Source organism: Salvelinus namaycush, chromosome 28 (genome assembly GCF_016432855.1).
Source record: "Salvelinus namaycush isolate Seneca chromosome 28, SaNama_1.0, whole genome shotgun sequence".
Lineage (NCBI taxonomy): Eukaryota > Metazoa > Chordata > Actinopteri > Salmoniformes > Salmonidae > Salvelinus > Salvelinus namaycush.
The window spans coordinates 6920822-6942708 of NC_052334.1; the positions used below are offsets into that span (position 1 = coordinate 6920822).

A 21887-nucleotide genomic window follows, 5' to 3' on the forward strand; every position below is an offset into this window, starting at 1 on the left:
CCACTGGTCAACAGTACTACTCCTAGTAGGAGCAGGAACTATGGACAGGATTATTCAATGAAGTGTTTGTTGTCATTCATATAGAGACTAATAGCTCTCATGCATCAAACGTCCTAGTTAGATGTAAAATTGCGCGACTAAGACCTCCTTGGCAAAAACGTCAAAATCAATGACAGATTTCTTGATTTATCTTAGATGAATTCTGCCTATTTTGAGGAAGTGTTATTGGGTATGTTTTTGCTACGGTGGCTCAAGAGACAAACTTTATATTGACGGGAAAAGTCAGGAGGCAGATTCCCAGTCAAAGCTGAATGAAATTCCCATGCCATACTCACTCCTCCCTCTATTTCTCTGTCTCGTTCCCGCTCTCTTTCACCCTCACTTCATTGGTTCTCCAATCTTATTCGCTTGTCTCTCTTTTTCTCCATAGCAATATCCAAAGCGCTACCCCCCACCACACCCTGCTTCTCTCTCTCCCTCTTTGTCTGTCTTTGTGCCACAGAGTTGCTCTCTCTGCTCAGTGTAGTCAGGTTGAGTGGTAAGAGGGGAATGTGTAGCAGAGACGATGGGTCTTACAGAGTGTGGGAGATGAGTGTTTTTTAGGGAGAAGAGTGCGGAGCACGAGTGTGTGTGTGTGTGTGTGTGTGTGAATATCGGTGGGGGTGAGCTTCTCTTGTGTCACATTCCAGCTTCCAGGGCTCGATCCCTGCCTGCTGAGAGACGGACCTGGAAAACTTTGGAAAATCATTCTTGGAAAACTGTGATTGGAAGCTGGAAAGTCTTTTGAAACCATCCCTGTATCTCTTTGTGACTTCGTATTGTTGCTGTAGGAGTGACTCCCTCTCTGCTGCTGCTGTTGTTTTGGGGTCTCTGGGCTTTGGATAGTGGTCTCACTGGAGCCGCGCTGACGCTCTCCGCATTACTACGGCAGAGGAGAGGAGGGGAGAGAACATGGAACTTCAAACGTGTTTCATTGGAAGGGATTTATAATCTGGATCATGGATATGTAAGTATGAACAGTACTAGAGTCTTTAGTCAACAAGCAACTACAGTCTTTTCTATACGTAAATGGCATCCTTAATATAAATACATCTGGCTTTAGACCTAAATATAGCACTGCTAGCACCACAATGCTTGTTGGGAGTGATATTGCAAACGTCTTGGATAATAGAAATAGTTGTGCTGCCATGTTTACTGAACTATGCAAAGCTTTTGACAGTGTTGATCATGGAACTCTGTTAAATCAGCTGTCTTCGATTGGACTGGGCGCTGATGTTTGCTTATGGTTCAATAATTATCTCCATGAAAGAACCCAAGTCATCATGGCAGATGGTATCAAATCTGAGTTTCTAGCGTTTCAAAAAGGTGTCCCATAAGGCTCAGTACTATCTCCGCTATTGTTTAATATCTATATTAATAACATAAATGACAAAATGAGAAATTGTAAAATTCATTTATACACTTATGATACTGTGTTATTCTCCATTGCTCCTACTATTGGCCAAGCATTTTCACATTTGAAATCAGATTTTCTGGTGCTAAATGGTTTTCTGGTGCTAAATGCAAACAAAACCAAATATATTCTCTTCTCTAGACTACATAATTGTTTTTATCTACAGTTGCAAGAAAAGTATGTGAACCCTTTGGAATTACCTGGATTTCTGCATAAATTTGTCAAAAAATTTGATCTGATCTTCCCCTAAGTCAAAACAATAGACAAACACAGTGTGCTAAAACTAATAACTTGTCTATATTGAATACATCATTTAAACATTCACAGTGTAGGTTGGAAAAAGTATGTAAACCCCGAGGCTAATGACTTCTCCAAAAGCTAATTGGAGTCAGGAGTCAGTTGACCTGGAGTCCAATCAATGACACGAGATTGGAGATGTTGGTTAGAGCTGCCTTGCCCGATAAAAAACACTCACAAAATGTGAGTTTGCTATTCACATGAACCTGTTGTGAACCATGCCTCGAACAAAAGAGATCTCAGAAGACCTAAGATTAAAGATTGTTCACTTGCATAAAGCTGGAAAGGGTTACAAAAGTATCTCTAAAAGCCTTGATATTCATCAGTCCACTAAGACAAATTGTCTATAAATTGAGAAAGTTCAGCACTGTTGCTACTCTCCCTAGGAGTGGCCGTCTTGCAAAGATGACTGCAAGAGCACAGCGCAGAATGCTCAATGAGGTTAAGAAGAATCCTAGAGTGTCAGCTAAGGACTTACAGAAATCTCTGGAACATGCTAGCATCTCTGTTGATGAGTCTACGATACGTAAAACACTAAACAAGAGTGTTGTTCATGGGAGGACACCACGGACCACCAAGCCACTGCTGTCCAAACAAAAACATTGCTGCACGTCTGAAGTTTGCAAAAGAGCACTTGGATGATCCAGAGCGCCACTGGCAAATATTCTGTGGACAGATGAAACTGAAGTTGAGTTGTTTGGAAGGAACACACAACACTATGTGTGGAGGAAAAAAAGGCACAGTACACCAACATCAAAACCTCATCCCAACTGTAAAGTATGGTGGAGGGAGCATCATGGTTTGGGCTGCTTTGCTGTCTCAGGAACTGGACATCTTGCTGTCATCGACGGAAAAATGAATTCCCATGTTTATCAATACTTTTTGCAGGAGAATGTAAGGCTATCTGTCCGACAATTGAAGCTCAACAGAAGTTGGGTGATGTAACAGAACAACGACCCAAAACACAGAAGTAAATCAACAACAGAATGGTTTCAACTGAAGAAAATATGCCTTCTGGAGTCCTGACCTCAACCCGTTTGAGATTCTGTGGCATGACCTCAAGCCTGGTTCACACCAGACATCCCAAGAATATTGTTGAACTGAAACAGTTTTGTAAAGAGGAATGATCCAAAATGCCTCTTGACCGTTGTGCAGGTCTGATCCGCAACTACAGAAAACGTTTGGTTGAGGTCATTGCTGCCAAAGGAGGGTCAACCAGGGTTCACATACTTTTTCCACCCTGCGCTGTGAATGTTTACACGGTGTGTTCAATAAAGACATAAAAACGAATAATTGTTTGTGCGTTATTAGTTTAAGCACACTGTGTTTGTCTATTGTTGTGACCTAGATGAAGATCAGATCAAATTTTATGACCAATTTATGCAGAAATCCAGGTAATTCCAAAGGGTTCACATACTTTTTCTTGCCACTGTAAATGACTATAAAATTACTTGGCTAAATGGCATAGAAATGGAACTAGTTCCTTATTATAAATATCTTGGTAAATGCCTAGATGACAAGTTGTCTTTCAAAACACATATCTGAGCTGGTAAGAAAGTTGTAGTTTAAGATTTGGTTTATTTTACAGAAACAAAAGCCTGCTCATCATCTGCTAATAGAAAGAAAATGGTTCAGGCTACCTTTATGTGTGTATTGGATTATGGGGAAGTTATTTACATGCATGCTGCAGCGTCCACACTTAAACCCTTGGATGCTGTATATCATTATGCCCTGAGGTTCATTACTGGCTCTGGTTTTAAATCTCACCACTGTTCCTTATATCTAGAAGTAGGTTGGGTCTCTTTAACCGACAGAAGAGAGTAGTAGTTTGTTATTTATCTATAAAGTGTTAATGCAAAAAACACTTCCAATGTATCTCTAATCTCTTATAGAATTACTCATTATAAATTACTAATTATAAAACTAGGTCAATGAATTACATTACACTTTCAGATCCCCCAGTTTCTACACAGATCGGAAAATGTGCCTTCAGTTATGCTGCACCTTACATGGAGAACAATTTACAAAAAACTCTTGGAATAGATGTTCCGGTCCCTCCTTGGGAAATAAAACTCTTGGAATAGATGTTCCGGTCCCTCCTTGGGAAATAAAACTCTTGGAATAGATGTTCCGGTCCCTCCTTGGGAAATAAAACTCTTGGAATAGATGTTCCGGGCCCTCCCCCACCCTTCTTTTGGAAAAGCTGACCACGACTCCATTTTGTTGCTCCCAGCCTATAGACAGAGACTAAAACAGGAAGCTCCCGTGCTCAGGTCTGTTCAAAGCTGGTCCGACCAATCTGATTCCACGCTTCAAGATTGCTTCGATCACGTGGATTGGGATATGTTCCACACTGCGTCAAACAACAACATTGACAAATACGCTGATTCGGTGAGCGAGTTTATTAGCAAGTGCGTCAGCAATGTTGTACCCACAGCAACTATTAAAATATTCCCAAACCAGAAACCGTGGATGTCACAGGAAGGCCATAAAGATCATCAAGTACAACAACCACCCGAGCCACTGCCTGTTCACCCCGCTATCATCCAGAAGGCGAGGTCAGTACAGGTGCATCAAAGCAGGGACCGAGAGACTGAAAAACAGCTTCTATCTCAAGGCCATCAGACTGTTAAACAGCCACCACTAACATTGAGTGGCTGCTGCCAACATACTGACTCAACTCCAGCCACTGTAATAATGGAAAAATGTATGTAATCTTTTTTTTCACTAGCCACTTTAAACAATGCCACTTAATATAATGTTTACATACCCTACATTACTCATCTCATATGTATATACTGTACTCTATACCATCTTGTCACAGCCGTTAAAAGAAGAGGACCAAGGTGCAGCGTGGTTAGCGTACATTTTCCTTTATTAATATAAATGACAGATGGAAAAAAGGGATACCTAAGTATGGTTCTCAATCAGAGACAACGATAGACAGCTGTCTCTGATTGAGAACCACACCTGGCCAAACACAAAGAAATAGAAAACATAGACATAAAGAAACTAGATTGCCCACCCTAGTCACACCCTGGCCTAACCAAAATAGAGAATAAAAGCCTCTCTATGGCCAGGGCGTGACACATCTACTGCATCTTGCCATCTTTATGTAATACATGTATCACTAGCCACTTTAAACAATGCCACTTTTATATGTTTACATACCCTACATTACTCATATCATATGTATATACTGTACTCTATACCATCTACTGCAACTTGCCTATGCCGTTCAGCCATCACTCATTCATATATTCTTATGTACATATTCTTCATCCCTTTACACTTGTGTGTATAAGGTAGTAGTTGTGGAATTGTTAGGTTAGATTACTCGTTGTTATTACTACATTGTCGGAACTAGAAGAACAAGCGTTTCGCTACACTTGCATTAACATCTGCTAACCATGTGTATGTGACAAATACATTTTTATTTTATTTGTATAAATAAAATGAATAATAATAATAATAGTTAACGTTAATGTTCCTTTAACGTTTCTGATGGACGAGCTGGAAATAGGACATACATGTGTGATGTTGTGTGTGACGTGTGTGTGTGTGTGTGTGTGTGTGTGGGTGGGGGGGGGTGGGGGGGGGGGGGGGGGGGGTGTTTGTGCTTCAGAAAGGCCTGATGCCTCATACCAGAGGGATCTCATGGGGGGATGAGAGGAATCTGTTACAGTGAAAATATCCGCTACTCTCACTCTCAGCACTAAATCTACAAACCTATACTATTTCCCTTTCTTACTCTCACTCTCCATCTTTGTCTGTATTCCCATTCGCTCTTTAAGCAGATTCATGAGATGATAAAGGGATACTTCAGGATTTTGGCAATGAACCCATTTATCTACTTCCCCGGAGCCAGATTAACTCGTGGATAACATTTTTATGTCTCTGCGTTCAGTTTGAAGGAAGTTGCTATCTAGTGATAGCTCAATTGCTAACTAGCGTTAGCGCAATTACTGGAAGTCAATGACTGGAAGTCTTATGGTAACTGCTAGCATGCTAGTAGATACCATAGACTTCCAGTCATTGCGCTAAAGCTAGTTAGCATTGGCAAGAGAAACTACCTCCCACTTCCTTCATACTGGATGCAGAGACATAAAAATGATATCCACGAGTTCATCTGATTTGGGGGAAGTAGATAAAGGCCTTCATTGCCAAAATCCCAAAGTATCCCTTTAAAAACAGAAAGAGAGGAAAGGCCAATGTCACTATGCATCAGTCTCAGAGTCAACACAGGCATGCTTTTTGGGCTAAATTTGGTCTGGAAGCTGGAGGCATGGTTTCTCTGGAATATTAAGGCCAGGGTGGTCAGAGCTCTGTGTGTGTGTGTGTGTGTGTGTGTGTGTGTGTGTGTGTGTGTGTGTGTGTGTGTGTGTGTGTGTGTGTGTGTGTGTGTGTGTGTGTGTGTGTGTGTGTGTGTGTGTGTGTGTGTGTGTGTGTGTGTGTGTGTGTGCGTGCGTGCGTGCGTGCGTGCGTGCGTGCGTGCGTGGTCATGATTCTGCACACACTGGTCAGTCATTCCAAAGTGGGGTAGGAGTTGGACAGTGTAGGAGAGAAAGCCCGATTTAAAACAGCACAGGGACACTGCACTACATTGGACTATTGTGCTGTAAGACACTGTGTGTCTGTCTGTCTCTCGGTCTGTCTGCATACATCTTTATGTTTTACCAAAGCGATAGGTTTTAGTCTGCACCTGCTTTTCTACAGAAAGACAGTGGTGACTTGAAGAAGAAAACAGAGAGAGAGGAGACATACAAATAGAAAGAGGAGAACAAGAATTAGAAAGATAAGAAAGAGAGTTCATGAACTGTTGAGTGTTTAGTCGAGTCAATCTAACTGTATCAGACTGTAATCCGTTTAGTTGAATGTTCTAACGAACTGTAACGATGTCTAACGAGCTGAAACCACCTTTAATTAACAAGGCGTGTGTGAGCCTGACTCTTATAAAACTCACCTATCATCTCAGCTCAGTTTGATTGATAAGGAAATCTGACAAACCATACATAGGTATTTAGTAGATTTAATTTCACCTTCAGCTGATCTGTGTTCAGTTTTCAGTTGATCTGTTCAGTTTTCAGCTGATCTGGTCAGTTTTCACCTGATCTGTGGTCAGTTTTCAGCTGATCTGGTCAGTTTTCACCTGATCTGTGGTCAGTTTTCAGCTGATCTGGTCAGTTTTCACCTGATCTGTGGTCAGTTTTCAGCTCTGTTGTTCTCTTGTTCTCTCCTTTCTCTCTCTCCATCCACCACAAAGCTGCATTCCTGGATTATATCACTGACACCTTATCATTAACTCAGTCTGAGGTCACACACACACACACACACACACACACACACACACACACACACACACACACACACACACACACACACACACACACACACAGGCCACACAGAGGGATGGAATGGCCTCTGACACTCAGACCTGAATTAAGCATGACTGACGGGTGGAGAGAGAGATGGTAGTCATTCAGGCAGGTTACCTTAGTGTTCAGGGGCTGCCCAGACTATTTGCACCCTCCCCCCCTACGCTGCTGCTACTCTCTGTTATTATCTTTGCATAGCCACGTTAATAACCCTTCCTGCATGTACATAATTGCCTCAATTACCACGACACCGGTGCCACCGCACATTGGCACATTGACTCTGTACCGGTACCCTCTGTATATAGCCCCGCTATTGTTATTTACTGCTGCTCCTAAATTATTTGTTTTTCTTATCTCTTACTTTTTTTGTTGGTATTTTCTTAAAACTGCATTGTTGGTTAAGGGCTTGTAAGTAAGCATTTCACTGTATGGTGAATTTGGCGCATGTGATAAATAAAATTGATGTTTGTATGTAGATGGAAGGATGATCTGCAGGACCAGAGGTTGCTAGCACTTAGCCCCAGCTCAGCCTATAACAAGGTAAGTTCTGTAGTAGGTTGACAGGGCTAGCACTTAGCCACAGCTCAGCCTATAACAAGGTAAGTTCTGTAGTAGGTTGACAGGGCTAGCACTTAGCCACAGCTCAGCCTATAACAAGGTACGTTCTGTAGTAGGTTGACAGGGCTAGCACTTAGCCCCAGCTCAGCCTATAACAAGGTAAATTCTGTAGTAGGTTGACAGGGCTAGCACTTAGCCACAGCTCAGCCTATAACAAGGGTAAGTTCTGTAGTAGGTTGACAGGGATAGCACTTAGCCCCAGCTCAGCCTATAACAAGGGTAAGTTCTGTAGTAGGTTGACAGGGCTAGCACTTAGCCCCAGCTCAGCCTATAACAAGGTAAATTCTGTAGTAGGTTGACAGGGCTAGCACTTAGCCACAGCTCAGCCTATAACAAGGTAAGTTCTGTAGTAGGTTGACAGGGCTAGCACTTAGCCCCAGCTCAGCCTATAGCAAGGTACATTTTGTAGTAGGTTGACAGGGCTAGCACTTAGCCCCAGCTCAGCCTATAGCAAGGTACGGTCTGTAGTAGGTTGACAGGGCTAACACTTAGCCCCAGCTCAGCCTATAGCAAGGTACGTTCTGTAGTAGGTTGACAGGGCTAGCACTTAGCCACAGCTCAGCCTATAACAAGGTAAGTTCTGTAGTAGGTTGACAGGGCTAGCACTTAGCCCCAGCTCAGCCTATAGCAAGGTACATTTTGTAGTAGGTTGACAGGGCTAGCACTTAGCCCCAGCTCAGCCTATAGCAAGGTACGGTCTGTAGTAGGTTGACAGGGCTAGCACTTAGCCCCAGCTCAGCCTATAGCAAGGTACGTTCTGTAGTAGGTTGACAGGGCTAGCACTTAGCCCCAGCTCAGCCTATAACAAGGTCAGTTCTGTAGTAGGTTGACAGGGCTAGCACTTAGCCCCAGCTCAGCCTATAACAAGGTAAGTTCTGTAGTAGGTTGACAGGGCTAGCACTTAGCCCCAGCTCAGCCTATAACAAGGTAAGTTCTGTAGTAGGTTGACAGGGCTAGCACTTAGCCCCAGCTCAGCCTATAACAAGGTACGTTCTGTAGTAGGTTGACAGGGCTAGCACTTAGCCCCAGCTCAGCCTATAACAAGGGTAAGTTCTGTAGTAGGTTGACAGGGCTAGCACTTAGCCCCAGCTCAGCCTATAACAAGGGTAAGTTCTGTAGTAGGTTGACAGGGCTAGCACTTAGCCCCAGCTCAGCCTATAACAAGGGTAAGTTCTGTAGTAGGTTGACAGGGCTAGCACTTAGCCCCAGCTCAGCCTATAACAAGGGTAAGTTCTGTAGTAGGTTGACAGGGCTAGCACTTAGCCCCAGCTCAACCTATAACAAGGCAGCATCCTGTAGCACCCAGTGTGCCACTCCTGTGTGTGTCTGTTGTAGATGGGGTGTGCAGTTGTCACCACCTTCTCCTAAGCAACCGCCAGAGACCCACACCAAATGGTCTCCCAGCGGTGTGGGGTCTTTCTCCAACACTGTCATCATCAGCATGGCCTGTGGAGCATCGCTGCCAATCAGAAACTCCACGCCGGCCCCAATATGGCCCTGCTGTACAAAGTCAGACTGCCCCTGTTCCACACGATCCAACATCTTTTTTAATCTGTCAATTTCTTTAAATGTTCTACGAATATCTTCAGTAAGCATTTTATCAGAGCAGTTCTGGGAGAGAACGTTGTTCTCCACTTCCTTTACAGTCCGTCTACATCTCACGCAGCCCGTTCACCAGAATGTTTATTCAATGACACGAAGCCACTCTTTTTCTTTTCACCAATGCTCAGATAAAACAGAGCCCAATACTTTGTTCAAATGTTCATAAATGAAGCGTCAACATGTCGGATAGCATCTTCCCAATGAAACACTGACTCCAATTCCTATTCCACGACGCTGCAATTTACAAAACAGTGTTCAACTTGCATGGCGCAGCACAAGAGGGAAGCACAAGTACCAATGTCCTTTGATGAGGCAATGGCGCGGGAGATTTGCCGTTCTGGATTCTTCTCGTTTCTCTGGGAAAATGTTTGGCACAATCATTGTTCATTGTCACAGCCATAGCACGAGTGATTCCAATAATCCGACATGCTGCATGCAATGATCAATTAGTCCAATTTCCAATGGGAGTTCTTACTCTTGTAACGGTGGTCCTCTATGAAAAGCCACGGGCACAGCAGAGAGCCGTCCATAACACGTCCACACACATACATACATACTATATATATATTTTATATGCCCAATAAATGGTAACTTCACATGAAAAGAGTAATGTATAGAAACTGATTCTTGTGGACGTGTTATGGACGGCTGTCTGCTGTGCCCGTGGCTTTTCATAGAGAATCACCGTTGCTACACTAGTAAGAGCTGTATGTCCTCTCCTCTCACATGTGCTGCCAAGCTGGGTCATCAGTCTCTCTGTGCCGAACGTGACTGTGCTTCCTGCCTCTAGGAAGGCGTACGTCTGGATAACCTGGTTGCTTTTACTGTGTTTGACCTCTACTGATACAATAGCAAGTAGACATTCTTGGTCGCTGGTCACGGTATGCCCAACTGGTCACGGTATGCCCAACTGGTCACGGTATGCCCAACTGGTCACGGTATGCCCAACTGCTGCTTCTGATGACTGTTCTGCTGTTTCTCATCAATATGAAGCACACTTGAGTGAGTTTGGCTACATACACTGCATTTGAGACGCTTATTGCAGTCTCTTGACGTGTCCACTTGACAAGCAACCAAAACAAATTCTGTTTCCCTATAGGAAACCAATCTTCTCCCTGTGGCTCCTTTTCCTAAGTTGTGGACACAGCTCCAGCTGCTCTCTGTGGATTTGTGAATAGACGTGAATGAGCCTTGACTGTAGCCTTTGAGTCTTGCTTCTGGATTGTGTTGGATCTTGAATATCACGAACACTGGATGTGTGGCCATTCTCACATGTTATTCAATGAACAGGATGAGATCAAGGAGTCTAGCACGCCTGCCATGGCACTGCTCCTGTAACTCACAAGCAACCGACCTCCACCTCTCCCTGAGCTTGTAGGGTAGTTTCAGGATACAATTGGCTCAGCGTCGTCCGGGTTAGGGTTTGGCCGGGGTAGGCCGTCATTGTAAATAAGAATTTGCTCTTAACTGACTTGCCTAGTTAAACAAAAGTTAAATAAAATTAAAAATAAAAATACTGGTAACCCACCGATGGTCTCCATGGAAATGAAAAATAAATAAAATAAAAATGATGTTTTTTAAGCTGGAGGCCAGATCCATCTCTTCCATTGCATTACAACAACCTCCGAGGTATAATGTATAGGCGTGTAATGCCATGTGGTCTTCGGATTTTATTGCTAGGCCAGCTAAAAGCCTTCTCCTTGTATGCATTGGCAACCTTGTATTCATTACCATAGATCTCCTGTAATAAGCCCTTGGCTTTCTGATAGCCCCTATCCTAACTAGCTCTCGAGCCTGCCCTCTGGTGTACTGTTTGAGGAAGTGCAGTTTCTCCTGGCTAGTTTGGGCTCTATTCTCTAAACCATGTTCAAATGACTGAATGAAGGACCTGTACTGCAAAATGTCACCATCAAAAACACTAGTCTCTCTGGGTGGCGGAAAGATGTTGCTGTTTGACTAACATAGCAGTAACTTCATTCTGTCTTTGGAGATGAGAGGGTATTCTATGTTTTCTTGTGAAATGTCCTGAAAGTCTTGCCTGTTTCCCCCGTAGTCGGTCAGCACAGAGGGGCCTTGTCCTGTGGAGACCTGCAGACTTAGAGTCTGGTGGTGCAGCAGTGTGCTCTCTATGAGCGGCTGTCTAAATCCCACTGTGTCCTGACGGTCCTGATTGAGCTGAAACTGTTATGCTGGTGAATGAGGACCCAAAAGCGACGTAATAGTAACAGAGTCTTTATTCCAGTAATAAACAAATAATGATTCTCCTGGATATTATCAATGGTCAATCCAAAACAGGAACTGAAATCCTCTCGTCAATAGAGAGGAACGACTGGAGACGCGACCACAGACTGCAGGTCGCTTCAGGAAGGCACTGGCCGTAGCTGACATAGACACCTGCTCACACGCAGCATCTGAAGAAGGCAAAGAACACGACAGGGCGGAACAAGGACACAGGAACAGCAAACATCAAACAAGAATCCGACAAGGACAGAAGCGGAAAACAGAGGGAGAAATAGGGACTCTAATCAGAGGGCAAAATAGGGGACAGGTGTGAAAGAGTAAATGAGGTAGTTAGGAGAATGAGAAACAGCTGGGAGCAGGAACGGAACGATAGAGAGAGAGAAAGAGGGAAAGAACCTAATAAGACCAGCAGAGGGAAGCACAGGGACAAGACATGATGAAAGACAAAACATGACAGTACCCCCCCACTCACCGAGCGCCTCCTGGCGCACTCGAGGAGGAACCCTGGCGGCAACGAAGGAAATCATCAATCAACGAACGGTCCAGCACGTCCCGAGATGGAACCCAACTCCTCTCCTCAGGACCGTAACCCTCCCAATCCACTAAGTACTGGTGACCACGTCCCCGAGAACGCATGTCCATGATCCTTCGTACCTTGTAAATAGGAGCGCCCTCGACAAGGGGGGGGGGGGGGGGGGGGGGAAGACGAACGGGGGCGCGAAGAAAAGGCTTGACACAAGAGACATGGAAGACAGGGTGGACGCGACGAAGATGTCGCGGAAGAAGCAGTCGCACAGCGACAGGATTGACGACCTGAGAGACACGGAACGGACCAATGAACCGCGGAGTCAACTTGCGAGAAGCTGTCGTAAGGGGAAGGTTACGAGTGGAAAGCCACACTCTCTGACCGCGACAATACCTAGGACTCCTAATCCTACGTCTATTGGCGGCTCTCACAGTCTGCGCCCTGTAACGGCAAAGTGCAGACCTGACCCTCCTCCAGGTGCGCTCACAACGTTGGACAAAAGCCTGAGCGGAGGGAACGCTGGACTCGGCGAGCTGGGACGAGAACAGAGGAGGCTGGTACCCAAGACTACTCTGAAACGGAGATAGCCCGGTAGCAGACGAAGGAAGCGAGTTGTGAGCGTACTCAGCCCAGGGGAGCTGTTCTGCCCAAGACGCAGGGTTTCGAAACGAAAGGCTGCGTAATATGCGACCAATCGACTGATTGGCCCTTTCTGCTTGACCGTTAGACTGGGGATGAAACCCGGAAGAGAGACTGACAGAAGCACCAATCAAACGACAGAACTCCCTCCAAAACTGTGACGTGAATTGCGGACCTCTGTCTGAAACGGCGTCTAACGGGAGGCCATGAATTCTGAACACATTCTCAATGATGATTTGTGCCGTCTCCTTAGCGGAAGGAAGCTTAGCGAGGGGAATGAAATGTGCCGCCTTAGAGAACCTATCGATAACCGTAAGAATCACAGTCTTCCCCGCAGACGAAGGCAGACCGGTAATAAAGTCTAAGGCGATGTGAGACCATGGTCGAGAAGGAATGGGAAGCGGTCTGAGACGACCGGCAGGAGGAGAGTTACCTGACTTAGTCTGCGCGCAGTCCGAACAAGCAGCCACGAAACGGCGCGTGTCCCGCTCCTGAGTAGGCCACCAAAACCGCTGGCGAATAGAAGCAAGCGTACCCCGAACGCCGGGATGGCCAGCTAACTTGGCAGAGTGAGCCCACTGAAGAACAGCCAGACGAGTAGAGACAGGAACGAACAGAAGGTTACTAGGACAAGCGCGCGGCGACGCAGTGTGAGTGAGTGCTTGCTTTACCTGTCTCTCAATTCCCCAGACAGTCAACCCGACAACACGCCCTTCAGGGAGAATCCCCTCGGGGTCGGTAGAAGCCACAGAAGAACTAAAGAGACGGGATAAGGCATCAGGCTTGGTGTTCTTATTTCCCGGACGATAGGAAATCACGAACTCGAAACGAGCGAAAAACAACGCCCAACGAGCCTGACGTGCATTAAGTCGTTTGGCAGAACCCGGTATTCAAAATGCCCTAACGGAGTGTTAAACGCCGTTTTCCACTCGTCCCCCTCTCTGATGCGTACGAGATGGTAAGCGTTACGAAGGTCCAACTTAGTAAAGAACCTGGCTCCCTGCAAAATCTCGAAGGCTGACGACATAAGGGGAAGCGGATAACGATTCTTAACCGTTATGTCATTCAGCCCTCGATAATCCACGCAGGGGCGCAGAGTACCGTCCTTCTTCTTAACAAAGAAAAATCCCGCTCCGGCGGGAGATGAAGAAGGCACCACGGTACCGGCGTTGAGAGAAACAGACAGATAATCCTCGAGAGCCTTACGTTCGGGAGCCGACAGAGAGTATAGTCTACCCCGAGGGGGAGTGGTCCCCGGAAGGAGATCAATACAACAATCATACGACCGGTGAGGAGGAAGGGAGCTGGCTCTGGACCGACTGAAGACCGTGCGCAGATCATGATATTCCTCCGGCACTCCTGTCAAATCACCAGGTTCCTCCTGAGTAGAGGGGACAGAAGACACAGGAGGGATAGCAGACATTAAACACTTCACATGACAAGAAACGTTCCAGGATAGGATAGAATTACTAGACCAATCAATAGAAGGATTATGACATACTAGCCAGGGATGACCCAAAACAACAGGTGTAAAAGGTGAACGAAAAATCAAAAAGGAAATGGTCTCACTGTGGTTACCAGATACTGTGAGGGTTAAAGGTAGTGTCTCACATCTGATACTGGGGAGAAGACTACCATCTAAGGCGAACATGGGCGTGGGCTTCCCTAACTGTCTGAGAGGAATGTCATGTTTCCGAGCCCATGCTTCGTCCATAAAACAACCCTCAGCCCCTGAGTCTATCAAGGCACTGCAGGAAGCAGCTGAACCGGTCCAGCGTAGATGGACCGACAAGGTAGTACAGGATCTTGATGGAGAGACAGGAGTAGTAGCGCTCACCAGTAGCCCTCCGCTTACTGATGAGCTCTGGCTTTTACTGGACATGACATGACAAAATGTCCCGCAGAACCGCAATAGAGGCAAAGGCGGTTGGTGATTCTCCGTTCCCTCTCCTTAGTCGAGATACGAATACCTCCCAGCTGCATGGGCTCAGTCTCTGAGCCGGTGGGAGGAGATGGTTGAGATGCGGAGAGGGGAAACACCGTTAACGCGAGCTCTCTTCCACGAGCTCGGTGACGAAGATCTACCCGTCGTTCTATGCGGATGGCGAGTGCAATCAAAGAGTCCACGCTGGAAGGAACCTCCCGGGAGAGAATCTCATCCTTAACCTCAGCGTGAAGTCCCTCCAGAAAACGAGCGAGCAACGCCGGCTCGTTCCAGTCACTGGAGGCAGCAAGAGTGCGAAACTCTATAGAGTAATCCGTTATGGATCGATCACCTTGACATAGGGAAGCCAGGGCCCTGGAAGCCTCCTTCCCAAAAACTGAACGATCAAAAACCCGTATCATCTCCTCTTTAAAGTTCTGATAATCGTTAGAACACTCAGCCCTTGCCTCCCAGATAGCTGTGCCCCACTCCCGAGCCCGACCAGTAAGGAGTGATATGACGTAAGCGATCCGAGCTCTCTCTCTTGAGTACGTGTTGGGCTGGAGAGAGAACACAATATCACACTGGGTGAGAAAGGAGCGACACTCAGTGGGCTGCCCAGAGTAACATGGTGGGTTATTAACCCTAGGTTCCGGAGACTCGGAAGACCAGGAAGTAGCTGGTGGCACGAGATGAAGACTCTGAAACTGTCCAGAGAGATCGGAAACCTGAGCGGCCAGGGTCTCAACGGCATGACGAGCAGCAAACAATTCCTGCTCGTGTCTGCCGAGCATTGCTCCCTGGAACTCGACGGCAGTGTTGAGAGAATCCATAGTCGCTGGGTCCATCTTGGTCGGATTCTTCTGTTATGCTGGTGAATGAGGACCCAAAAGCGACGTAATAGTAACAGAGTCTTTATTCCAGTAATAAACAAATAATGATTCTCCTGGATATTATCAATGGTCAATCCAAAACAGGAACTGAAATCCTCTCGTCAATAGAGAGGAACGACTGGAGACGCGACCACAGACTGCAGGTCGCTTCAGGAAGGCACTGGCCGTAGCTGACATAGACACCTGCTCACACGCAGCATCTGAAGAAGGCAAAGAACACGACAGGGCGGAACAAGGACACAGGAACAGCAAACATCAAACAAGAATCCGACAAGGACAGAAGCGGAAAACAGAGGGAGAAATAGGGACTCTAATCAGAGGGCAAAATAGGGGACAGGTGTGAAAGAGTAAATGAGGTAGTTAGGAGAATGAGAAACAGCTGGGAGCAGGAACGGAACGATAGAGAGAGAGAAAGAGGGAAAGAACCTAATAAGACCAGCAGAGGGAAGCACAGGGACAAGACATGATGAAAGACAAAACATGACAGAAACACTGTGAGCCTGGGCTGATTGAATGTCAATGTGCTCATTGAATTGGGGTCCTTCTTTGAGATGCACACTTGGTGCATGTCTGGCTGAAGTGCCCCTCTGCCCTGTGTGAAATTCCAGGTCTGAGATCCTGTATCTCTCTGCCGTTTCCTCAAAGTAGTCCTTCTATTGTTGTTGAGTTGGCATTTCCTTCTTCCCCTGCAGATGTCAAGACCGTGAGCTTTGCTGAGGCAGCTGCTATTTCAGTCTCCCTGTTTTCCTCCGTCTTTTGTTGGTTTGACAGGAATCTTTGAATCCACTCAACATTTCATTCAACTGGAGCATTTTTATTTATGTTTTTACTACTTCAACATTCTTATTGTCAGTCATCAGATCAGTAACAATGTTCATTTTGCGAGTCAGATTTTCCCAGTCTACCCCTTCTGGATTTGAGCATTTGGGAAACGTTCTCCTTCAAGGCCGTTCCTGATAAAGGCTCCTCCACTAGCGCCATGTTGCTCCCACATACACAACGCTATCTGCAGTGGGAGAATTCTCTTCAGTCATATTCCCGCGATCACATCAATATCTATTTCACCATGTAACCATGAACATGCACCAATAAGAGCTCCGGTGCACTGCGCTCCTTTAACACTATATGAATCATCTTTACACTTCAATGAATTAGGCAGCGGAGATTGGAAATGGGATTCTGTGGATTCGATCCTTTGTCCGAATAAGTCACTCCAATAGCAACATCTCCATTACTTTGAATGCATGATAAACGTAGCCATAAACACTTCCATGTGCCCATCAATCAATGCAGAAGTTTGTGCGTTTCTTTTCTACTTCATTCCTTGGTTATACGTCTTTCCAAACAACACCGTTTTTCAATTCCAACAAAGTATTTTCCAGCGAAGTATTTTTGACTAAATGTAGTGGCTAAATTGTCCAATATAATTGTCCCAATACAATTCCCATTCTAATTCCATTCTTAGTCACAATGGAGAGTTGTGAAATGTTAGTCTTGACGCAGACAAATCCAATACCCAGAGTTTGATTCAAGTTGAAAATTAATAATACATTTATTTTGTCGCTATTCTGGATACAAAAATGTAAAGAAAACTCTACCAAAATGAATTCTGATCATTCAAACTAAAGAAACAAACAGCATGGTAAACATTGCCTGGCTCCTACACAGTGCTTTCTGTCATGTTTAAGTTTTTTTCCATCTTTCTGGTGCGTGTGTGTGTGTGTGTGTGTGTGTGTGTGTGTGTGTGTGTGTGTGTGTGTGTGTGTGTGTGCGCGCGTGTGTGCGTGTTTGTGTGTGCGTGTGTGTGCGTGCGTGCGTGCGTGCGTGTGTGTGTGTGTGTGTGTGTGTGTGCGCGCGCGTGTGTGTGTGTGTGTGTGTGTGTGTGTGTGTGTGTGTGTGTGTGTGTGTGTGTGTGTGTGTGTGTGTGTGTGTGTGTGAAGGAGAGGAGACGAGGAACGGAAGAGAGGGAGAAAGTGGGGGGAAGCGGAGAGGGGGAATGTAATAGAGGGTGCATGTCTGTTCAGGGTTGCAGGTCTGTTATTCTGATCAGACAATGACTCATGGACCCCACCTTCTCTCTCTCCCTCTCTCCCTCTCTCCCTCTCTCCCTCTCTTTCTCTCTTTCTCTCCTCTCTCTCCCTCTCCTTAGAAAACCCTGGTCCGAGGAACCAGGCTTGCCAAACCAGGAAAAGCAGTGCTGCCTCGTTATGTTTACAATCTGTCCTTTATGATGTTTTTCTCAGACATATTTTTTCCCTTCACTAAATACTCTCTTTATGTCATCTCCTTCTGATCAGGGAAACGCCACTGGGTTTGGGTAAAAGCTGAGTGGTATTTCTGGGACTAAATCACTGTGTGAGTTTGAGAGAACGTTTAGTGGTAGGACTTAGCTTCCAATTACAGAGCCTTTTTGTAGCTTTATTGACTACATACAGATGTAGGATCTTAATTTAAGCCAGTTTGATACAGCAGGAAAATAATCCTGCAGCCTCAGGAAATGTGAATTATGTTGATTATAATGTATCAACATTTTTGTAGTGGTTGATCCTACATCTGTGACTATATTGGAATGTTTACAGTGGGAAAAATGGAAACCAATGATTGCTGGGTATTCTACGACTTTTCCTATGAGCACTCTGTAATTTTCTCTGGCTTCGTCAGACAGCCCCATAATCCTCCAGAGCCATCAGGGTAGGAGACAGAGTTCATCTCTGGTTCAATGTTTATGTGACACTTTGATTGAACATGTGGCTAACGAGGAGACAGCAGGATGCAATTATTTCTCAGACTTTCTCGTAAATTATGCAAGAATTATGAGATCATCTAGAATTATCTGACTTTGTCACTCACTACTCTCTTTTACTCGCTCTCCTCCTCCTCCTCTCTCTCTCTCTCTCTCTCTCTCTCTCTCTCTCTCTCTCTCTCTCTCTCTCTCTCTCTCTCTCTCTCTCTCTCTCTCTCTCTCTCTCTCTCTCTCTCTCTCTCTCTCTCTCTCTCTCTCTCTCTCTCTCTCTCTCTCTCTCTCTCTCTCTCTCTCTCTCTCTCTCTCTCTCTCTCTCTCTCTCTCTCTCTCTCTCTCTCTCTCTCTCTCTCTCTCTCTCTCTCTCTCTCTCTCTCTCTCTCTCTCTCTCTCTCTCTCTCTCTCTGTTTGAACCATACAGTGACAGAGAAGACTGCTGTCCTGTTCTCAGCTGAGGGGACCAGTGCATATTTCATAGAAGACAGAAGAGAGAACCCAGTTCAGACTTTATGGAAGGGGGTAGCCAGAAATTGTTTCCATAAAACCATAGAATAGAATTAAAGACCACAGTCAGCCAAGTCTGACTCATACACAGAAGATATGAGCCTAGGCCTCTCTCATGCCAGAGAGAGACAGTTAGTGACATCATCATGAACGCCCCGCCCACAGGAAGCCCCAGCCAAAATATGGAGGTGAAGGTGGTCTCCCAGGAGATGGCTTTGTTTAGCAATGCCCTGGCAGCCTACACCTTCATAGCAGGTAAACATTGACTGAAACATCAGATGTTCAGGTGTTATTGTTGAACTGTTTGAATATTTTTTGTTACAAATGATGATAGAAAAACATGTTCAGGTGTCTGTCAGTGTAACCTGGATAAATACATCACTCTTTTTATTTTATTTTCTGCTCTCAATCTCTTTGTCTCTCTCTCTCTCTCTCTCTCTCTCTCTCTCTCTCTCTCTCTCTCTCTCTCTTTCTCTCTCTCTCTCTCTCTCTCTCTCTCTCTCTCTCTCTCCTTCTCTCTCTCTCTATCTATCCTCCTCTCTCTCTCTCTCCTCTCTCTCTCACCCTCCTCCTCTCTCTCCCTCTTCCTCTCTCTCTCTCTCTCTCTCTCTCTCTCTCTCTCTCTCTCTCCCCTCCTCTCTCTCTCTCCTCTCTCTTACCATCCTCCTCTCTCTCACCCTCTCTCTCTCTCCCTCCTCCATTCTCTCTCTCCCTCTTCCTCTTTCTCTCTCTCTCTCTCTCTCTCTCGCTCTCTCTCTCTCTCTCTCTCTCTCTCTCTCTCCTCCTCTCTCTCTCTTTCTCTCTCTCTCTCTCTCTCTCTCTATCCTCCTCTCTCTCTCCTCTCTCTCACCATCCTCCTCTCTCTCTCACCCTCCTCATCTCTCTCTCTCCCTCCTCCATTCTCTCTCTTCCTCCCTCTCTCTCTCTCCCTCCTCCTCTCTCCCTCCTCCCCCCTCTCTCTCTCTCTCTCTCTCTCTCTCTCTCTCTCTCTCTCTCTCTCTCTCTCTCTCTCATCTCTCTCTCTCTCGTCTCAGACCAGCCTGAGCGAGTAACTCTGGTGTTTGTTAGTGGTGTGTGTGTGGGTCTCCTCCTCACCCTCTGTGCCCTCGTGGTCCAGATACACTGTCGCACCGACTGTCACTACAGTAACCGACGACGACATAACCATCAGCATAGCAACAGGCATCCCCACCATCACCATGGGGACCATCACTGTCACCACCATCCCCGACCTGGCAACCCTAACACTAGCAATCCCGGCGTAACCACAGAGATGAGCGGAGACAGCGAATCAGTGGACTGGGACGACGGGACTTCTGACCTATCGGCTCGACGACGGAGGCGCTTTGAGAGAACGCTACTGCACACTAGCGTGTTCACGTCCGTAGAAGGTAAACACACACACTACGTTGGAAACTCTTCAGTACTTAGTTGTTTTTTTATTGTTAAGTATACAGTGCATTGTTTAGTTAATGTTGTTGGTTTTGTTGTGTTTTGGTCTGTAGAGTTGGAGCGAGCTCAGAGGGTTGAGGAGAGAGAGAGGATCATACAAGAGATCTGGATGAACGGACATCCTGACGTCAACACTGTCACACGCAGCCTCAACAGATACTACTGACAGGGACAGAGAAAACAGGGCAAAAAATAGATGGATAGACAGACAAATGGACAAAGAGGAAGGATAGGGATAATATACACTTTTAGACAAGGTAGCATCGAGAGGCTCATGAAGCACAGGACTGTTAGCCAGGGAGAGAGGGGACAATGACACTGGGCCACAGAACCATGGGTGTGTCTGAGAACACCAGACTGATGTCACGACAGGATATGAACCCGGGTCCCCCATTGGAGAAACCAACGTCTTGACCATTAGACCAAGAGGAAATGACCAAGAGCAACCATGACCTGACTCCACTAACCCACAGCTTTTAGATCTGTGATGGGGCAAGTAGGGAATGAGAATGCCTCCTGATTGTGGCCCAGGATGGTTCCTCCGGGGTCAGACCCCTTTCACATACTGAGGTGGATGATGTCACCACCCCGTGGATACACTGTGACCTTCCTGACACCATCCCCATCACCGTTGACAAAGGCCCACAATTCACCTCTGTGGAATACTCTGATTTCCTAGCCGAACGTACCGCACTACGTTGTACCTGACTGTTACGTTCATACACAGCACGGTTCACTACCAGGACAAGGACCACAGAGAAAACCTGTTAACTAAAACATATCATGTTTGCCTTCACTCAATCTTAATGTGTATTTAATTGATCCACTCTTGTCTTTTGTAAATAAATTCATTTTTATAAAATAGCAACACTTTGTTTGTTTGTCTCAGGGATGTTTTTAAGGGTTGTTGTAGGGGAAAATGTTGTTATGTATTTTTAAGATGGAGCAACAATCATTCCTCAGAGAGACTGTGACTATAAAACTATATGTGGTTGGTTGTCAGCAGAGGAGTATTAAGTAGGGACCCTTAGTCACTACAGACAGAGGCAGTGCTCCAATCCAATCCAGTCAGCTCCTGAGTAGTTCCCTTCAGCCCCAGCTCAGCCTATAACAAGGTCAGTTCTGTAGTAGGTTGACAGGGCTAGCACTTAGCCCCAGCTGCACCTGGTCCCTTCAGCTCTGCTAACACTGAAGCGGTAGCTAGACTCCCTTCAGCTCTGCTAACACTGAAGCGGTAGCTAGACTCCCTTCAGCTCTGCTAACACTGAAGCGGTAGCTAGTCTCTCTTCAGCTCTGCTAACACTGAAGCGGTAGCTAGACTCCCTTCAGCTCTGCTAACACTGAAGCGGTAGCTAGACTCTCTTCAGCTCTGCTAACACTGAAGCGGTAGCTAGACTCTCTTCAGCTCTGCTAACACTGAAGCGGTAGCTAGACTCTCTTCAGCTCTGCTAACACTGAAGCGGTAGCTAGACTCTCTTCAGCTCTGCTAACACTGAAGCGGTAGCTAGACTCTCTACAGCTCTGCTAACACTGAAGCGGTAGCTAGACTCTCTTCAGCTCTGCTAACACTGAAGCGGTAGCTAGACTCCCTTCAGCTCTGCTAACACTGAAGCGGTAGCTAGA

At 45.9% G+C, this 21887-nt stretch overlaps 1 protein-coding gene across 1 annotated transcript; it reads left to right on the top strand.

Annotated features, from left to right (window-relative positions):
- Positions 1-531: 531 nt before the first annotated feature.
- Positions 532-21097, top strand: LOC120023833 (protein eva-1 homolog A-like). The gene is made up of 4 exons (XM_038967950.1): positions 532-1006; positions 18730-19067; positions 19847-20203; positions 20318-21097. The coding sequence occupies exons 2-4, from the start codon at positions 18959-18961 to the stop codon at positions 20428-20430; spliced, it is 579 nt and encodes a 192-aa protein (XP_038823878.1). The 5' UTR covers positions 532-1006; positions 18730-18958; the 3' UTR covers positions 20431-21097.
- Positions 21098-21887: the final 790 nt, after the last annotated feature.

Coding starts and splice junctions, on each gene's coding strand:
- LOC120023833 (XM_038967950.1), top strand. CDS start 18,959: ATGAACGCCCCGCCCACAGGAAGCCCCAGCCAAAATATGGAGGTGAAG. Junction 19,068..19,846: donor AGCCTACACCTTCATAGCAG/GTAAACATTGAC, acceptor CTCTCGTCTCAG/ACCAGCCTGAGCGAGTAACT. Junction 20,204..20,317: donor CGTGTTCACGTCCGTAGAAG/GTAAACACACAC, acceptor TTTGGTCTGTAG/AGTTGGAGCGAGCTCAGAGG.